The 15,555-nt window shown below is 42.4% G+C and overlaps 1 protein-coding gene across 1 annotated transcript in view; it reads left to right on the top strand.

Moving 5' to 3' along the window:
* si:ch211-216b21.2 (heparan sulfate glucosamine 3-O-sulfotransferase 3A1) overlaps positions 1–14,235 on the top strand; it is a 52,636-nt gene extending 38,401 nt beyond the window's left edge. Inside the window, exon 2 of the mRNA XM_064950379.1 lies at positions 12,175–14,235. Within this exon, the coding sequence (XP_064806451.1) occupies positions 12,175–12,796 (622 nt within the window). The 3' untranslated portion in view covers positions 12,797–14,235. The remainder of the gene's footprint in view (positions 1–12,174) is intronic.
* Positions 14,236–15,555: the final 1,320 nt, after the last annotated feature.

The following is a 15,555-nucleotide window of genomic DNA, read 5'->3' as shown; positions in this document are numbered from 1 at the left end:
GATTGTTGTTTTTCCACCGAACAAGGCAGGTAACCCACTTTAGGCCGTCATTGTAAATAAGAATTTGTTCTTAACTGACTTGCCTAGTTAAATATATAAAAATATATTATGTCAGTTTTGCAACCTATGCTTCACTTGGCTTTTTATTAGATTACTGCAGTAGTTTACATTATTGAGGGAATAGACACCAGAAGGTACTTTGAGCCTTGGAGTGTGTGTGTGTTTATGTTATGCCTCTAAATTTGGTGACAAACTGAGCAAACGGAGCTGTTTCTTTTTTGCTCATTTGGTAGTCAGACAGCCAGCCCAAAGGGATTAACAACAGTTTAAAAAAAAATGTATGTTCTACAACCGAGCTTGTTCAGCTGTAGCTTTGAAGTGAAGGACGTTGCCTTGACTGTGCTCAGACTGTTTCTTCCTACATCTTACAGGTCATTTGATCTATATGATCGCAAAATAGGATTTGAACATTTAGTCCATAATGTCGCTTGATCGCCGGTTAGTGCAATAGTTTTAATATAACCGTGTGTTAGTGTGGGTTTTCAGTGAATTTATCTAAATCATGAAGCTAATCTGCATTTCCTGTGGTGCAGGAAAAGTCTCAGCAACAAAAGAGTGATCAAATTAAGATCCTACATTTGTACCAATTTGTTTCCCTTTACCAGTTATCTCAGCAGTTATTGCTGTCCAATATGTTGATATTTTATCCCACTAGTCTTGCTGGTATCCCTTCATGACCCCACATAGTTTTTTATCAAAACCTTGTTGTCGTTTTCTCAGAGGAAAGACTAACGGAGGTCCTGTCCTCCCTTTTTTCCCCAGGAAGAGATGAGTCTCTTATCTAGTAATTGTGTCACTATCCAAAATGACTTCCGACCTCTTAAAATTCCCATGCATCACTCCAACCCCCCCACAATTCCCATGTGAGTGATTCCATACAAAACAAACAAAATATTTTTACTAAACTGAATCCATAGAATGGTCCTTTGGAGGAAGGATTTTTGACATATAGTTGACATTTACATCTAAAAGCATAATTGAGAAATAATCAAAGTTGGCATATTTATGACATTTTGATCTTACCCGGGCCTCCTTTAAGACTCCATAATGTATAATCTGTAGGTGCTACAAAGCAAAACATTGGGTCATGTTAAGCTTTAAAGCTTGCTCTGTAATATTAGTAGTATTTTGATTTCAATACCATTGTTTTAAACAATTTATGAATATTGCAAAATATAAACATGTATATGAAAAAAGAAATGGGGGGGGATTTGTCAATTTTTTTAAAGGGATACTACGGTATTATGGCAGTGCACCTACTGATGAAACATTATGGAGTTTTAAAGGAGTTCTGGGTAAGGCCAAAATGTCATAAATATGCCAACTTGATGAATGGGCAAGACAAAAGATTTAAGTGCCTTTGAATGGGGTATGGTAGCAGCTGGCAGGCGCACCGTCTTGTGTCAAGAACCGCAATGCTGCTGGGTTTTTCACGCTCAATAGTTTCCCTCGTGTATCAAGAATGGTCCACCACCCAAAGGACATCCAGCCAACTTGACACAAATGTGGGAAGCATTGGAGTCAACATCGGCCAGCATTCCTGTGGAACGCTTTCAACACATTATTTGGTTTTCCTCAAAGTGCCTATCAGTCACTTGAAAAAATACATTTGATTTCAAATGAGCAATATAAGGACCGTATCTGGTAGAACTGAGCCACCCACAATCAAGGTGTCACAACTTGAAGCAGATCTGCCTGCAGAATATATCTCTCTAATGCAATCTAATGAGATAATTAATTTGTCTTTAATGACGTACAATTTCCTCAAGTTGTTTACCAAAGGGCAGAGGGGACATCAGTAATAGCTATGTGGCTTGGACAGCTACACTGCATGGCAATGTAGACCCCGGGAGGGAGGGGAAGCTAAGGTTTGAGTCCTATTTCCTATATAGTGCACTACTTTTGACCAGAATCCTGTGGGCCCATATAGTGAATAGGGTGGACTTTGTAACACAGTCAGGGGGATTTTGAGATATAGATCACAGGAGGGTTAGTAGTAGAGGAGGGGAATGGACAGGGGAGATTATAAATACGCTATGGGAATAAAGAGCAGGTGAACAGACAGATCCCCGGGGCATGGAGCTCTGGAGCTGACAGGGGCAGGAGGAGGGACACTAAGCCCAAACGGAGAGCAGGATTTGGGGTTAGTCTCACACCTGTAATCCCCCGACCCCAACCACCATGATAAATGGCTGGATCTCTCACCACCGGAGCTGTTGGTGACAACCGTTACCCAGTACCATAGTTTACTTTCTACACCAACCACTGCCACTAAGTGCAGCTACAGTATATAAAAATAACCATGGGATGGAATGAAACAGGGAGTAATTCTATTATATAGCTAGCTCACCTGTCCTTTTATTTTGTCACTCGTTAGAGATTACAGTTGGAATCCCTGATGTTTCAGTGGACTACAAACAGTTGTTTCTCCATCTCAAACCATAGCCTACTACATTAACTCCCCTCTCACATCTCCTATGCCAGCCCAGCCCAGCCCAGTCCCAGTGCCTGGGGCGTTTGCTGGCCCCAGGGCCGGTTGAGGTGCTACATTGTTACCAGAGGGGTTGACAGAGCTGTAAAGTAGCAAGCCCAGAGAACAGGAGCAGGCAGACATACCAGCACACACAGCAGTCAATTCTCTAAATCACTGCCCCCCCCCCTCCCCAGCTTCATCCCCCTCCTGACCTCAGCTCGAGACCAGTGACCTGGAAAATGGCTGCTGAGCAGAGCTGCGGACATAGAGCCAAGCGCTTCCCCTCCTCTTCCCTCCCTGCAGACAGCAGAAATATTCAGCCAATTACCAGATGATTATCTGGTCACAACACCAGCCACGGCGGCCGGGTGGGAAACACTCTGGGAGTGGATGAGTGGATGTACAGCATGCTTGGCTGGCTGTCAGCCTCCTCCACACTGGATGGGAATAATTAATCAAAGGCTTTTACATGGGGAGAAGTGGACCTGGATGCCCACTTCACTAGCCTTTTGGCCATTATAATGTACCTCCATTGACATACATGTACAGATATAGGATCTTAATTTGACCTGTATTGTCGCAGCAAAATAATCCTACAGGTTTTGAACATTTAGGGCTTCCTAGTGGTGCAGCAGTCTAAGGCACTGCATCTCAGTGCAAGAGGCGTCACTACAGTCCCTGGTTTGAATCCAGGCTGAATCTCATCCAGCCATAGGGCTGCGCACAATTGGCCCAGCGTCATCCGGGGTATGCTGTCATTGTAAAAAAAAAAAAAGTTGTTCTTAACTGACTTGCCAAGTTAAATAAAGGTTAAATAAAGTCCATAATATTGGTGGTTAGGCTATTAGCTGGTCAAAATGAGGCTCAGAGAAACTGTAATACTGTTAATATAACTGTGTTAGAGCAGGTTTTCAATGAATTTATGTCAATCTCAGCAACAAAAGAATAATCAAAGTAAGATCCTACATCTGTAGAAGTAAATGAGGGATCCCCTTCTTCACAGGTCCCCAGACACACATTCATTTGGGCCAAATATTAGTCCCAGTCCAACCCCAGACCCTTTCATTCTCCAGCACCTTTCTGATTCATATGGGATAAAGCAGAGGGATTTGCTCACTTGCTAGTTTTGTTATATTGGATTGGGGAAACGAAAGCCGTGATGCATCAGACTCCTTGTGCCAAAGTGCTCTTTTTATAGACAACCTTACAAAGGACTCATTGACTGATATAACAGGGAATGGTCCCCCCAATGAGTGTTGGCAGGCTACATTGCCTAGTTAGTAGAACCATATGAGTGTATTCTCTCAGAGTACAGTTTATACCATGTTCTGTTGCACATACTGTACCTTCTCCATAAAAACGATGTTGGTTATTTGTTTGCACTCTCATAAATTTACCCCTCAACCTTTGTCATTTAACTTTTCGGATCTTCGGGCGACACCATAAATCGTCAATTTGCTTTCCACTTTCCGCTATATCTATGTTAGTTTTAGCATCAAAATTGAAATAGAAAAAAAGGTTAGGCTTACATAATGTATATCTTTATTCAGTTCTGCTCTGTAGTCACATTGTTTCACGAGCTGAAACCTGCTGCCTGTATGTCATGCATCAGTGTGTATGAGTAGTCCTATTCTAGCAGCGCGAAGAAGACATCAAAGCAGCGCTGTGGAAGCACAGTAAATCTCAGGCACTTGGAAGGTGCCTCGTTCGTTACATCACCTAAGCTGACAATAAAGTTTCATTAGAAAGAACTGCATGCGGTTCCTGTTGGAATGGAAATAAATACTCTTGTATAGTCCACATAAATCAGAGCCGCTCTCTGCTCTCTTCCCTGGTCTCTCCTCTACCGTTGCCAACATGAGTAAAACATTTAAACGTGTTAACCCTCGCAAAGCTGCCGGCCCAGATGGCATCCCTAGCCGCGTCCTCAGACCCTGGGTCTCGACCGCACCCTGTGCAACTGGGTCCTAGACTTTCTGACAGGCCGCCCCCAAGTGGTGAGGGTAGGAAACAACATCTCCACCCCGCTGATCCTCAACACTGGGGCCCCACAAGGGTGCGTTCTCAGCCCTCTCTTGTACTCCCTGTTCACCCATCAATCAAAAGTATTTAAAAAGCCCTTCTTACATCTGCTGATGTTACAAAGTGCTGTACAGATACCCAGCCTAAAACCCCAAATAGCAAGCAATGCAGGTGTAGAAGCACGGTGGCTAGGAAAAACTCCTTGCTTGCTGTTTGGGGTTTTAGGCTGGGTTTCTGTACAGCACTCTGAGATATCAGCTGATGTACGAAGGGCTATATAAATAAATTTGATTTGATTTGGTTGTAGAGGGTGCAACAGATCAGAACCTCAGGAGTAAATGTCAGTTGGCTTTTCATAGACGATCATTCAGAGTATCTCTACCGCTCCTGCTGTCTCTAGAGAGTTGAAAACAGCAGGTCTGGGACAGGTAGTACGTCCAGTGAACAGGTCAGGATTCCATAGCCGCAGGCAGAACAGTTGAAACTGGAGCAGCAGCACGACCAGGTGGACTGGCGACAGCAAGAAGTCATCAGGCCAGGTAGTCCTGAGGCATGGTGCTAGGTCTCAGGTCCTCCAAGAGAGAGAGACAGAGAGAAAAAAAGAGAAAAATAGAGAGAAAAGAGAGCAAGAGAGAGATAATTAGATAGAGTAAACTTAAATTCACACAGGACACCAGATAAGACGAATAAATACTCAGAGAAATATAGCAGACTCACCCTAGCCTCCCAACACAAACTATTGCATTTTAAATACCGGAGGCTGAGACAGGAGGGGTCGGGAGACACTGTGGCCCCATCAGACGATACCTCCGGACAGGGCCAAACAGTCAGGATATAACCCCACCCACTTTGCCAAAGTACAGCCCCCACACCACTAGAGGGATATCTTCAACCACCAACTTACCATCCTGAGAAAAGGCTGAGTATTGCCCATTAAGATCTCCTCACAGCACGAACCCAAGGGGTTACGCCAACGCAGACAGGAAAATCACGTCAGTGATTCAACCCACTCAAGTGACGCACCCCTCCTAGGGACGGCATGGAAGAGCACCAGTAAGCCAGTGACTCAGATCCTGTAATAAGGTTTGAGGCAGAGAATCCCAGTGGACAGAGGGGAACTGGCCAGGCAGAGACAGCAAGGGCGGTTTGTTGCTCCTGGGCCATGACTGCGTGGCTTGATTACCAACCACGACGAGACGGCCTACAGGAAGGAGGTGAGGGCCCTTGGAGTGTGATGTTTGTAAGTTACCCTCTCACTCATCGTCAACAAAACAAAAGAGATGATCGTGGACTTCAGGAAACAGCAGAGGGAGCACCCCCCCCCTCCACATCGACGGGACAGTAGTGAAGAAAGTGGAAAGTTTTAAGTTCCTCGGCATACACATCGCGGACAAACTGAAATGGTCCACCCACACAGACAGAGCCTCTTCAACCTCAGGAGGCTGAAGAAATTTGGCTTGTCTCCTAACTTTTACAGATGCACAATCGAGAGCATCCTGTTCGGCTGTTTCACCACCTGGTACGGCAACTGCTCCGCCCACAACCGCAAGGCTCTCTAGTAGGTAGTGCGGTCTGCACAACGCATCACCGGGGGCAAAAGGCATCAAGGCTGGGACCGAGAGACTGAAAAAGAGCTTCTATCTCAAGGCCATCAGACTATTAGACAGCCATCACTAACACAGAGTGGCTGCTGCCAACATACAGACTCAAATCTCTGGCCACTTTAATAAATGTAATAAATTGGTTTAATAAAGGTATCACTAGTCATTTAAAAAAACGCCACTTTAATAATGTCTACATTTCCTACATTACTCATCTCATATGTATATACTGTATTCTATACCATCTACTGCATCTTGCCTATGCCGCACGGCCATCGCCCATCCATATGTGTATGTAAATATTCTTATTCATCCCTTTACATTTGTGTGTATAAGGTAGTTGTTGTGAATTTGTTAGATGACTTGTTAGATACTACTGCACTGTCGGAACTAGAAGCACAAGCATTTCGCTACACTCGCATTAACACTTGCTAACCATGTGTATGTGACCAATACAATTTGATTTGATTTGATTTATTGTCCTCCCAGACCTGTGAATGGATCTATCTGGGTTCAACTTCACACTCTCTCCCCACTCAACCCTCAGTCTGCACTCCCTAGGAATACATTTAGAGATGTCTTTATTTCTTTAGAATTGCAGAGTCTATTTAAAATATAAATCCTCCTTACTCTAAAATATTCATCGAAACATCTGGAAAGATCTGCTTTGTAGAAGAAGAGGAACATGGTTATGGCTAATAGGTGTCTGTTCACATGACTATATTTGTTAGGGGACCTATACTATTCTTACTGTAATCACCACAAAGGTTGCATTCCAAATTCCCTTTTATTCCCTTTATATTACACTGTGCACTACTGTTGACCAGGGCTATTTGGGCTCAGGGTGCCTATATCTGATGCTTCAGTTGAGGAGCTGGTGGATAACCTCAATGAACCACAGTCTCATTCCTGTACTCTGCACCTCCGAGGGGAGCAGACCATAAACCAGGGTGATAGCCCTGCCTGTAAAGGAGATGGACCAGAGATAATGTGAATGGAAAGAAAGCTTGTTCCCTGCAGTTTAGCCCCTCCTCCTTTCCCCCTTATCCCCCCCTGATACAGCTGTAGGTGTGCTGCCTCACATTGACACTGAGAGGACTGGGGTCAGGTGTCAGTCAATGTTGGGGGTGCAGTGCGAATGTCAGAACACAGGAGAGCCTTGTAGCCCCCTACCCCCATCAAACACTTCCTTCTCGTGTTGGCTTACTTCTTGCCTTATCAACCCACTTCCTGTCTCTCTGTCTGTCACCATGGTAGCCCTGACCTTGTGACATGAGGTTGCCAGGTTAGAGTCACTCAGGATGCTCAGGCTCTTTTCCTGGATGCATCTGCACCCCTGTACTTCTGTGCTGGGCCTAGAAAGGCAGAAGAGGCACCATAAACCATTGATTTCCACTTTAAAGATGCACTATGCAGAAATCTCTACACCAGTTCCTGGTTGCTAAAATTCGAATAGTTTTCCTAATTTCAGTTTGTGACAAAACAAGCAAGTATCATGTGAAGAATCATTGCACCATCTAAACCGCTGTGAAATATATTTTCCATAAAAAAAATATTGTATTTTCAGCTGTTTGAAGCTGGTGTACAAAAACAAAAGTTAAAAACACAAAAACAAAACTTAAGAATGTGAAGCAAAGAAATAGTGCACATAGAACTGATCTACCACTTCTTAGACTTGTTTTCAATGAGAATGACAGATCTATAATACACAGTTCTCTGTGAATTTGGTCAGGTCATCCAAAAAGTGACATATTGTAGCTTTAAAATTTTTGAACTAATGTTTGAACTACAAAAATGTCCATTAATTATAATCCACATAATAATTCACATTTCCTTTTGCTGCAGGATTATTTTCCTGATTTAGCAAACTGGCTCAAATTAAGTTCCTACATCTGTATAGATCTTGGCAGAAAATTTTAAACACATTTAGGTGGAAGACATTGCCCAAATTGAAGGTGGTAATGTTTTGTGTGAAACCAAATCCTCTGTTTTCAGACTTGATATTTACATATACAGTACCAGTCAAAAGTTTGAACACAACTACTCATTCCAGAGTTTTTCTTTATTTGTACTATTTTCTACATTGTAGGATAATAGTAAAGACATAACAACTATGAAATAATACATATGAAATCATGTAGAAACAAATCAAATATATTTGATATTCTTCAAAATAGCCACCCTTTGCCTTGATGATAGCACACTCTTGGCATTATCTCAACCAGCTTCATGAGGTAGTCACCTGGAATGCATTTCTATTAACAGGTGTGCCTTGTTAAAAGTTAATTTGTGGAATTTCTTTCCTTTTCAATGCATTTGAGACATTCAGTTGTGTTATGGCAAGGTAGAGGCGGCATGCAGAAATAGCCCTATTTGGTAAAAGACCAAGTGCATATTGTGGCAAAAACAGCTCAAATAAGCAAAAAGAAATAACAGTCCATCATTACTTTAAGACATGAAGGTCAGTCATTCTGGAAAATTTCAAGAACTTTGAAAGTTTCTTCAAGTGCTGTCGCAAAAACCATCAAGTGCTATGATACAACTGGCTCTCATGAGGACCGCAACAGGAAAGAAAGGCCCAGAGTTATTAGAGTTCATTAGAGTTACCAGCCTCAGAAATCGGCAATTAACTGCACCTCTGTTATCAAAGGGTGGCTACTTTGAAGAATCTCAACATATTTTGATTTGTTTAACACTTTTTTGGTTACTACATGATTTCATATGTGTTATTTCATAGTTTATATGTCTTTACTATTATTCTACAATGTAGAAAATAGTAAAAATAAAGAAAAACTCTTGAATGAGTAGGTGTGTCCAAATATTTGACTGGTACTGTATATCTACTTTTCCAGTATAAGTGCAAGAAGAAAATCTTGGAGAGAAGCATTGCGTAGTAAATTCATCCAGTACGCAGTCTGACAGTTGGCGTCTCTCAGAAGCCCTCTCCCTCTGAGAAACACATATCTCTAGTTGCACCTCAGATGCCTCTTGTCTCATTTAGCTGCAAGGAGGTTAAACGGAGCATGATTGTTTACCTGCGTATTCGTGAGGCAGAAAGACGGTGGTGCCCATCTCATTATGAAAAGGACAAGTTTGTTGGCAGTGGACAGCTGTGTATTTTTTATTTTGTTCAACATGGTGGTAGCTGAGGCCTATTTGCTGCTATTTGTCGCTTTATAAAGAGCCTGAGATTGAAAAGATGAGTAGCATAACCCTCATTCTGTCCTCCTCTCCTCTCATTATCCCTCTCCTCCTCTCCTACTCCCCTCCTCCCCATTCTGACCAGCCAGGGGACCTGAGAGAGGCTGAGCCCTCCTCCCTCCCCTCATACAGCTCAGTAGTTCTGTCACGGCCAGTAAACTGCGTCTGCCATGGGAGCAGCGCGGGTAGGCGACTTTGTCAGCACACACACACATACACACATACACTGGGCTTTAAGCAGAATTGCACCAGCAGAGAGATAGAGAGAGCTAGGATAAATAATTGAAGTGTGCATTCTGTACTTTGGTGAATTTTAAAGCTGTATTCTGCAGAGGCTGTAAATGTCGGGGAGAAGGAGACGTTAATGATTCATGGGCTGCTTTTATCTGCTTTGGTTCAGGTCACTGTCCTGAAGGAACTCAGGGCATCGGGGAGAGGGGGAGAGGCAGGAAAGGTGGGGTGTCATGACCGAAAAGATTAGCCTGTTTCTCGCCTCAGTGTGTTTGTGTGTGTGTCAGTTCTCAGTGAAAAACGCGCCCGCACAGATGACATTTTTGCCAAAGAAAACGTTAAACCAAATATTATGGCTGAGCTGCCTGCCCAGTTGAACTTTTTTGCTATAAATATTTGAGGTGAAATTGATGGATATTCTTTTATCACAGGGATTTAATTTCTGAAAATGTGTTCCAAATGATGGAATAGGGTGCCATTTGGACACACCCCTATAGTCCAACACATTTAGGAAAATGTGCCTTTCTGACTGCTTTGATTACTATGTTTCTGTTTTACCTTTATTTAACCAGGCAAGTCAGTTAAGAACAAATTCTTATTTTCAATGACCACCTAAGAACAGTGGGTTAACTGCCTGTTCAGGGGCAGAACAACAGATTTGTACCTTGTCAGCTCGGGGATTTGAACTTACAACCTTTCAGTTACTAGGCCAACACTCAAACCACGAGGCTATCCTGCCGCACATATGATTTCTCTTTTCCAAATTAAGTGTCCAATAAATGTGATATTGAAACAAAAAATTAACAATTATCAAAATGTTATGCGTTCCAATTCTAACACTTGTAATTTCTCAATATCTAATGAATAATAACATGTGGCTATATCCAGACAGCAATGAATCAAATCGTGGTTCTAAAATACTCTATTAGATGTCGTTCCAAATTCTGATCCAGGTAAGCTTTATAAGCATATTGTTCCACTGCGGATTTTCACAAAAGAAGGATCGTTTTTTCCTGCTGAGGAAATGTTGTTAACATAGGTTTAATATGTTGTTGTTGTTTTTTTACAAGCGGTACAGTGCGCTATTGGGATTAACATGGGTAACCGGATCACGGGACTGTCAAATGAAATGACAGAACCTGGGAAATTAGGCCCTTCAAATGTTTTCCTCCAATGTCGCACTATTGCAATTCCACAAAATACATAACATGCACAGCAGCAGATTAGCCAAAATGTTATAACATTATCCGAACAGGTTGTTTGCATAGAAGCATTTAGCCTAGCATATTTACTTCATATTTACTTCACACAAAGTCACCATTAATTCAAAGCACACGTGTAATTGACACTGAACAACTGCACACACGACCCAAATGCAATTAATAAAACCTGCAAGGAAACCTAGAGTATAGACTATAAACGTGTGTGCCTCTTTGAGCAGTCATTGTGACTCTTCAGACAGTCACACATTTGATAGGCCTTCGCACAATTCACTACATAGGCATCTCTGTCACAGACATTCAATCTGTTGTGTTAACAACTCAGAGAGGCATGAGGGAGAATTCAACTTTCCTTTCCTAGAGCTATTTCTATATCCAGTCCCATTCCCACTGAAATCCAAAATCCTGACTCCTGTCTCGCTTGAAAATTCCTAACTTTATTCTGTAATCCATAGTTTGCAATGCATTATCAAAGCATGTCTCTCGCCTATGCATGTCAAAATACCGGTATAACGTGTCCCACGATTCTCTGCGATGTCTCTTAGGCCAATTTGCTGCCCATATGAGAGCTTCGGTAGAGAATGTGTGGTCAACAAACGGGATGATAGTACAGTAGATATGGATTTTTTTAAACAGTTGGTATAGTTTAAGATGCCTTAAACTATTTCCTCTCTTCATATCCTTGTTTTTCATGAGCTGATCTGCTATCTGTATAGATCATCAACTCGATTTTGCCAAATATAGCAGATATTCTGTCATTCGTTGAAGGAGGTTATGACTGACGATACAATGTTTGTATGATTTGACAACGCTATACTCGGGGTGCGCTCTGTGTCGAGATAGCCTACTGCTGAATTGTTTTATTTGATTTAACCTCTATTTAACTAGGCATGCGCTGAATTATTTAAGGAAGATGATAAAGCTTGGATTTTATGAACAGCCTGTTTATCAATTCACAACAATGACATTTGCGATCAAAGATAGTTACTCTATCATTACAAAGTATTTTTTATTTTCTCTGAAGATCTCTGGGTTTCCGTAGCCCTTTGGCTGCATTAGGAAACACTTGGAGAGACATCCATTCCCTCGCTCTACACAACTGTCAATACTCTCGGAGAAGTGGTTGAGTGTAGGTGCTGATGTGATGCTGTACATTCCACCCTTGCTTCTCTGGATAGTAGTAAAGCTGGCCAACATACTATAGCCGCCTGCTAAGGAATAAAGTGTTACATGTGTTTTGTATTTTCTCAGTCTCACATTTGGTGTGTTTTGAGCTGTATTATTATTATTATGTATTGTCAAAGTTTATATGTCGTCATTAATTTGCTTCTTATCCTATCCATTTCTTCTACACTCCTCTCCTCAGGGAGCTGATGCCCAAGACCCTGGAGGGCCAGATCACCATGGAGAAGACCCCCAGCTACTTTGTGACCAGAGAGGCCCCGGCCCGGATCTCCGCCATGTCCCGGGACACCAAGCTTATTGTGGTGGTGCGGGACCCCGTCACCAGGGCCATCTCTGACTACACGCAGACGCTGTCCAAGAAGCCTGACATTCCCACCTTCGAGAGCCTGACCTTCAAAAACAGGACTACAGGGCTCATCGACACATCCTGGAGCGCCATCCAGATCGGCATCTATGCCAAGCACCTGGACAACTGGCTGCAGTACTTCCCCATGGGTCAGATCCTGTTTGTGAGCGGAGAGCGTCTGATCAGCGACCCGGCCGGAGAGCTGGGCCGGGTGCAGGACTTCCTGGGACTCAAGAGGATCATCACAGACAAACACTTCTACTTCAACCAGACCAAGGGCTTCCCCTGCCTCAAGAAGGCTGAGGGCAGCAGCAAACCCCACTGCCTGGGCAAAACCAAAGGGCGGACCCACCCCAACATCCACCCTGAGGTGGTGCAGAGGCTACGGGACTTCTACAGACCTTTCAACATGAAGTTCTACCAGATGACAGGACAGATATTTGGTTGGGACGATTGACTGGGCCTCAAGTACTGGATGGTCAGTGGAGAACACTGAGGACTATTGACACTACCAAATTACTGTGTGACATCCACAATACTAAGCCTATATTTGTCAATGAGAGAGAAGAAAGTAGCCTAATCTGCTCTTACTGGTAAGCCAGATATGCAATATGTTTCACTGTGTTACGTATTCCTCTATCTGAACTGCCTCAAAACCAGTATCAGCAGCCTACAAGATGCTGGTTGAATAAAATGCATAGAGCTGGATTGACCCTCATGTGGTGGTTCCAATACAGAAAGATACTGTAGGTACTGTCTCTACATCTCTACAAGGTTTTACCAGCACTATCAGAGTGAAGTGTTTTCTGTTTGGAACCATCCAGTGCTGCAGAAGACAAATATGCAGTCGTGTTACTGAAATGTTATTTGAAATGGCACAGAGAGACGTTGGATATACAGTCTTGTCTGAGTGGTTCTATGCCATACTTTAAAGCAAACCTAGCTGCTTTGCATTTTTTCTAGAAAATATTGAAAAAATAAATACATGTTATTTATTTAAGATGATGTACACATGCAGTATATAATATACATATTTTGAATAACTTTCATCACTGATAATATTATTTCATATTATGTTGTATATGCCTCTAGAGAGTTACATTTGTTTTATACTGTACAACATATTTTTTGCTTTGTCAAGTTATTCATTTTAATTTGTATATTCTTTACATTACATTGATGCGGTTACGACACCCTTTCCCGCTGAGCTTGCAATTCCAATCCTGTGAGGGTTTGTTATTCCGAGGGTAGTTTCCCCACATTAATTTAATGGAGTTAATTGAATTACAGTGTAGCGCAAGAGACAGAGCAAAGATAGCACTTACTGGATGTGTCCAATGGCACCCTATTCCCTATATAGTGCACTACTTTTGACCAGGGCCCATAGGGATTAGGGTGCCATTTGGATGGATAATCAGTCAGCTGTTGTATCATCAACAGAAACTCCTCAACTAATGTTATAACGAGACCTCCAGTGGGCCTATCCAAATGATTCCTCAAATTTCCTCTTCGACATGCCTCCTTGTGAACTGAATACAGTTGATGTCAGTCTGCCTTCCTTGCCTCGGAGGCATCCGTGGATGGTGGTCTCTCTCTCTGTGTTAAGAAGAGCTATAGCACAATGGTGAAGTTGTGTTTCTGATTTATATCTGCCTGGTTGTATTGTAAGCTTCCAAAAGATCCTCTCTTTTCTCAAAGCAGATGTGTCTCAAAGGGACACTTAATCATGGTCAGTGTTTTCTATAGGAGTTCAGTGGGAAACATAAACCTTAGGTTTTATGCAATCTGCCATCCGTCTTTATCATACATACATACTGTTATGATTGTGTCTATTTAATTTGAATTCATGTTGGATTGATTAAGCACACTATTAATAAAAGATAACAGTTATATAAACATCTGGTGAGTGACATTTGTGAAATCCTTTTTATCATCACCATTCTGCCTGTTCTTATGCTTTAAAACAGGTATTCAATGGACTAAAGTACATGCAGATTTATTCCTATGAGGTTGCAGTGTTAGAGTATTGTACTGTAGCTTCAAAGTACAAGAACAACAACGAGCTACCCAAAATGGCGATCCTTCATAGATTCATAGCAAAATAGAGTACGTGATTAGCCATTCAGTTATTAACTTGACACAAGTAGGCATGCATGATTGCCATTTTGTGAAGCCAATTGAGTTCCTGCATTGTGTACATACATACAGAGGGCATAAATGAGGCTTAACAGATTTTAGAAAAACCTGACTTTGTTGACTTGCGTGAGGCGAAACAATAATGAGTGGTGTATGTGGTGAGTTACGAGGTAGGTAAGGTAATTGTAATGACTGGGAACCTCCCTACTATGTTGTGTAGAATATCCACATCTCAGGGAATCATTCGCGAGCTAGTGATGTTAGATGGCCCGAATGTCTGGCGAATATCAAAACTCACGCCAACTTTACGACGGTTTTGCACCAAGCTTTTCGCTTCAGATGTTTTTATTTGCTCTACCACGTACCTGCCTGGTAAGGTTGAACACCTACTCTCCTACTCAGCCTCCCGAAGTAAAAGCTCAGCCCAAGTGGGTGTGACACCTACTCCCGTTGCCTGCTGCACTGCTGCTTGGATCCCACCCGGCGGGCTGTTCCCTGTCTGCCCTGGCCTGTCTCCCCCTGTCTGGTACAGGTACCCCCGCCACACTCCCCCCTCTCTCCATAGCTTACGCTGGCCTCCAGCCACACGCACATACACATACACACACACCGCAGACTTTTGACTGATATGAATTTTATGTTGGGTAATTAACTTGTGTAGGCTAGTTAACTTATTATGTGAGCTTATTCAGAAACACTTTAACTAACTACTATAGGCCAACTATTTATTTATTTTATCTCACTTTTATAGCCTACTGGACTCATAGAGAGCTACTCTCTCAAGTTATCTTGTTGGGATGAGTGATTTTTTGAACAATGGCTAGCCCCAAGTTGTTTTATTATTTTCTTGTGATTTGTACTATTTGCCCTATGACTCCCAACCATAGAATGATGCGTCCTTTATTTAAAGTGGGTGATCAAGCTGATACTAACTGATGTAAGCCAATTCATATCTTGCCCTGTTATAATCAACTGTGAAATAATAATCAACTGACTGGCTTTCTTGATGTCTATAGTATTCTCTTTGGTATGTAATCTGGTTTCCTAAACCTAAATGTCCTAATGATGTCACCATTGCCC

The sequence above is a fragment of the Oncorhynchus masou genome, chromosome 31 (genome assembly GCF_036934945.1).
Source record: "Oncorhynchus masou masou isolate Uvic2021 chromosome 31, UVic_Omas_1.1, whole genome shotgun sequence".
Lineage (NCBI taxonomy): Eukaryota > Metazoa > Chordata > Actinopteri > Salmoniformes > Salmonidae > Oncorhynchus > Oncorhynchus masou.
Note: the sequence above shows the minus strand (reverse complement) of the source record. Positions and strands in the feature narration are given on the sequence as shown.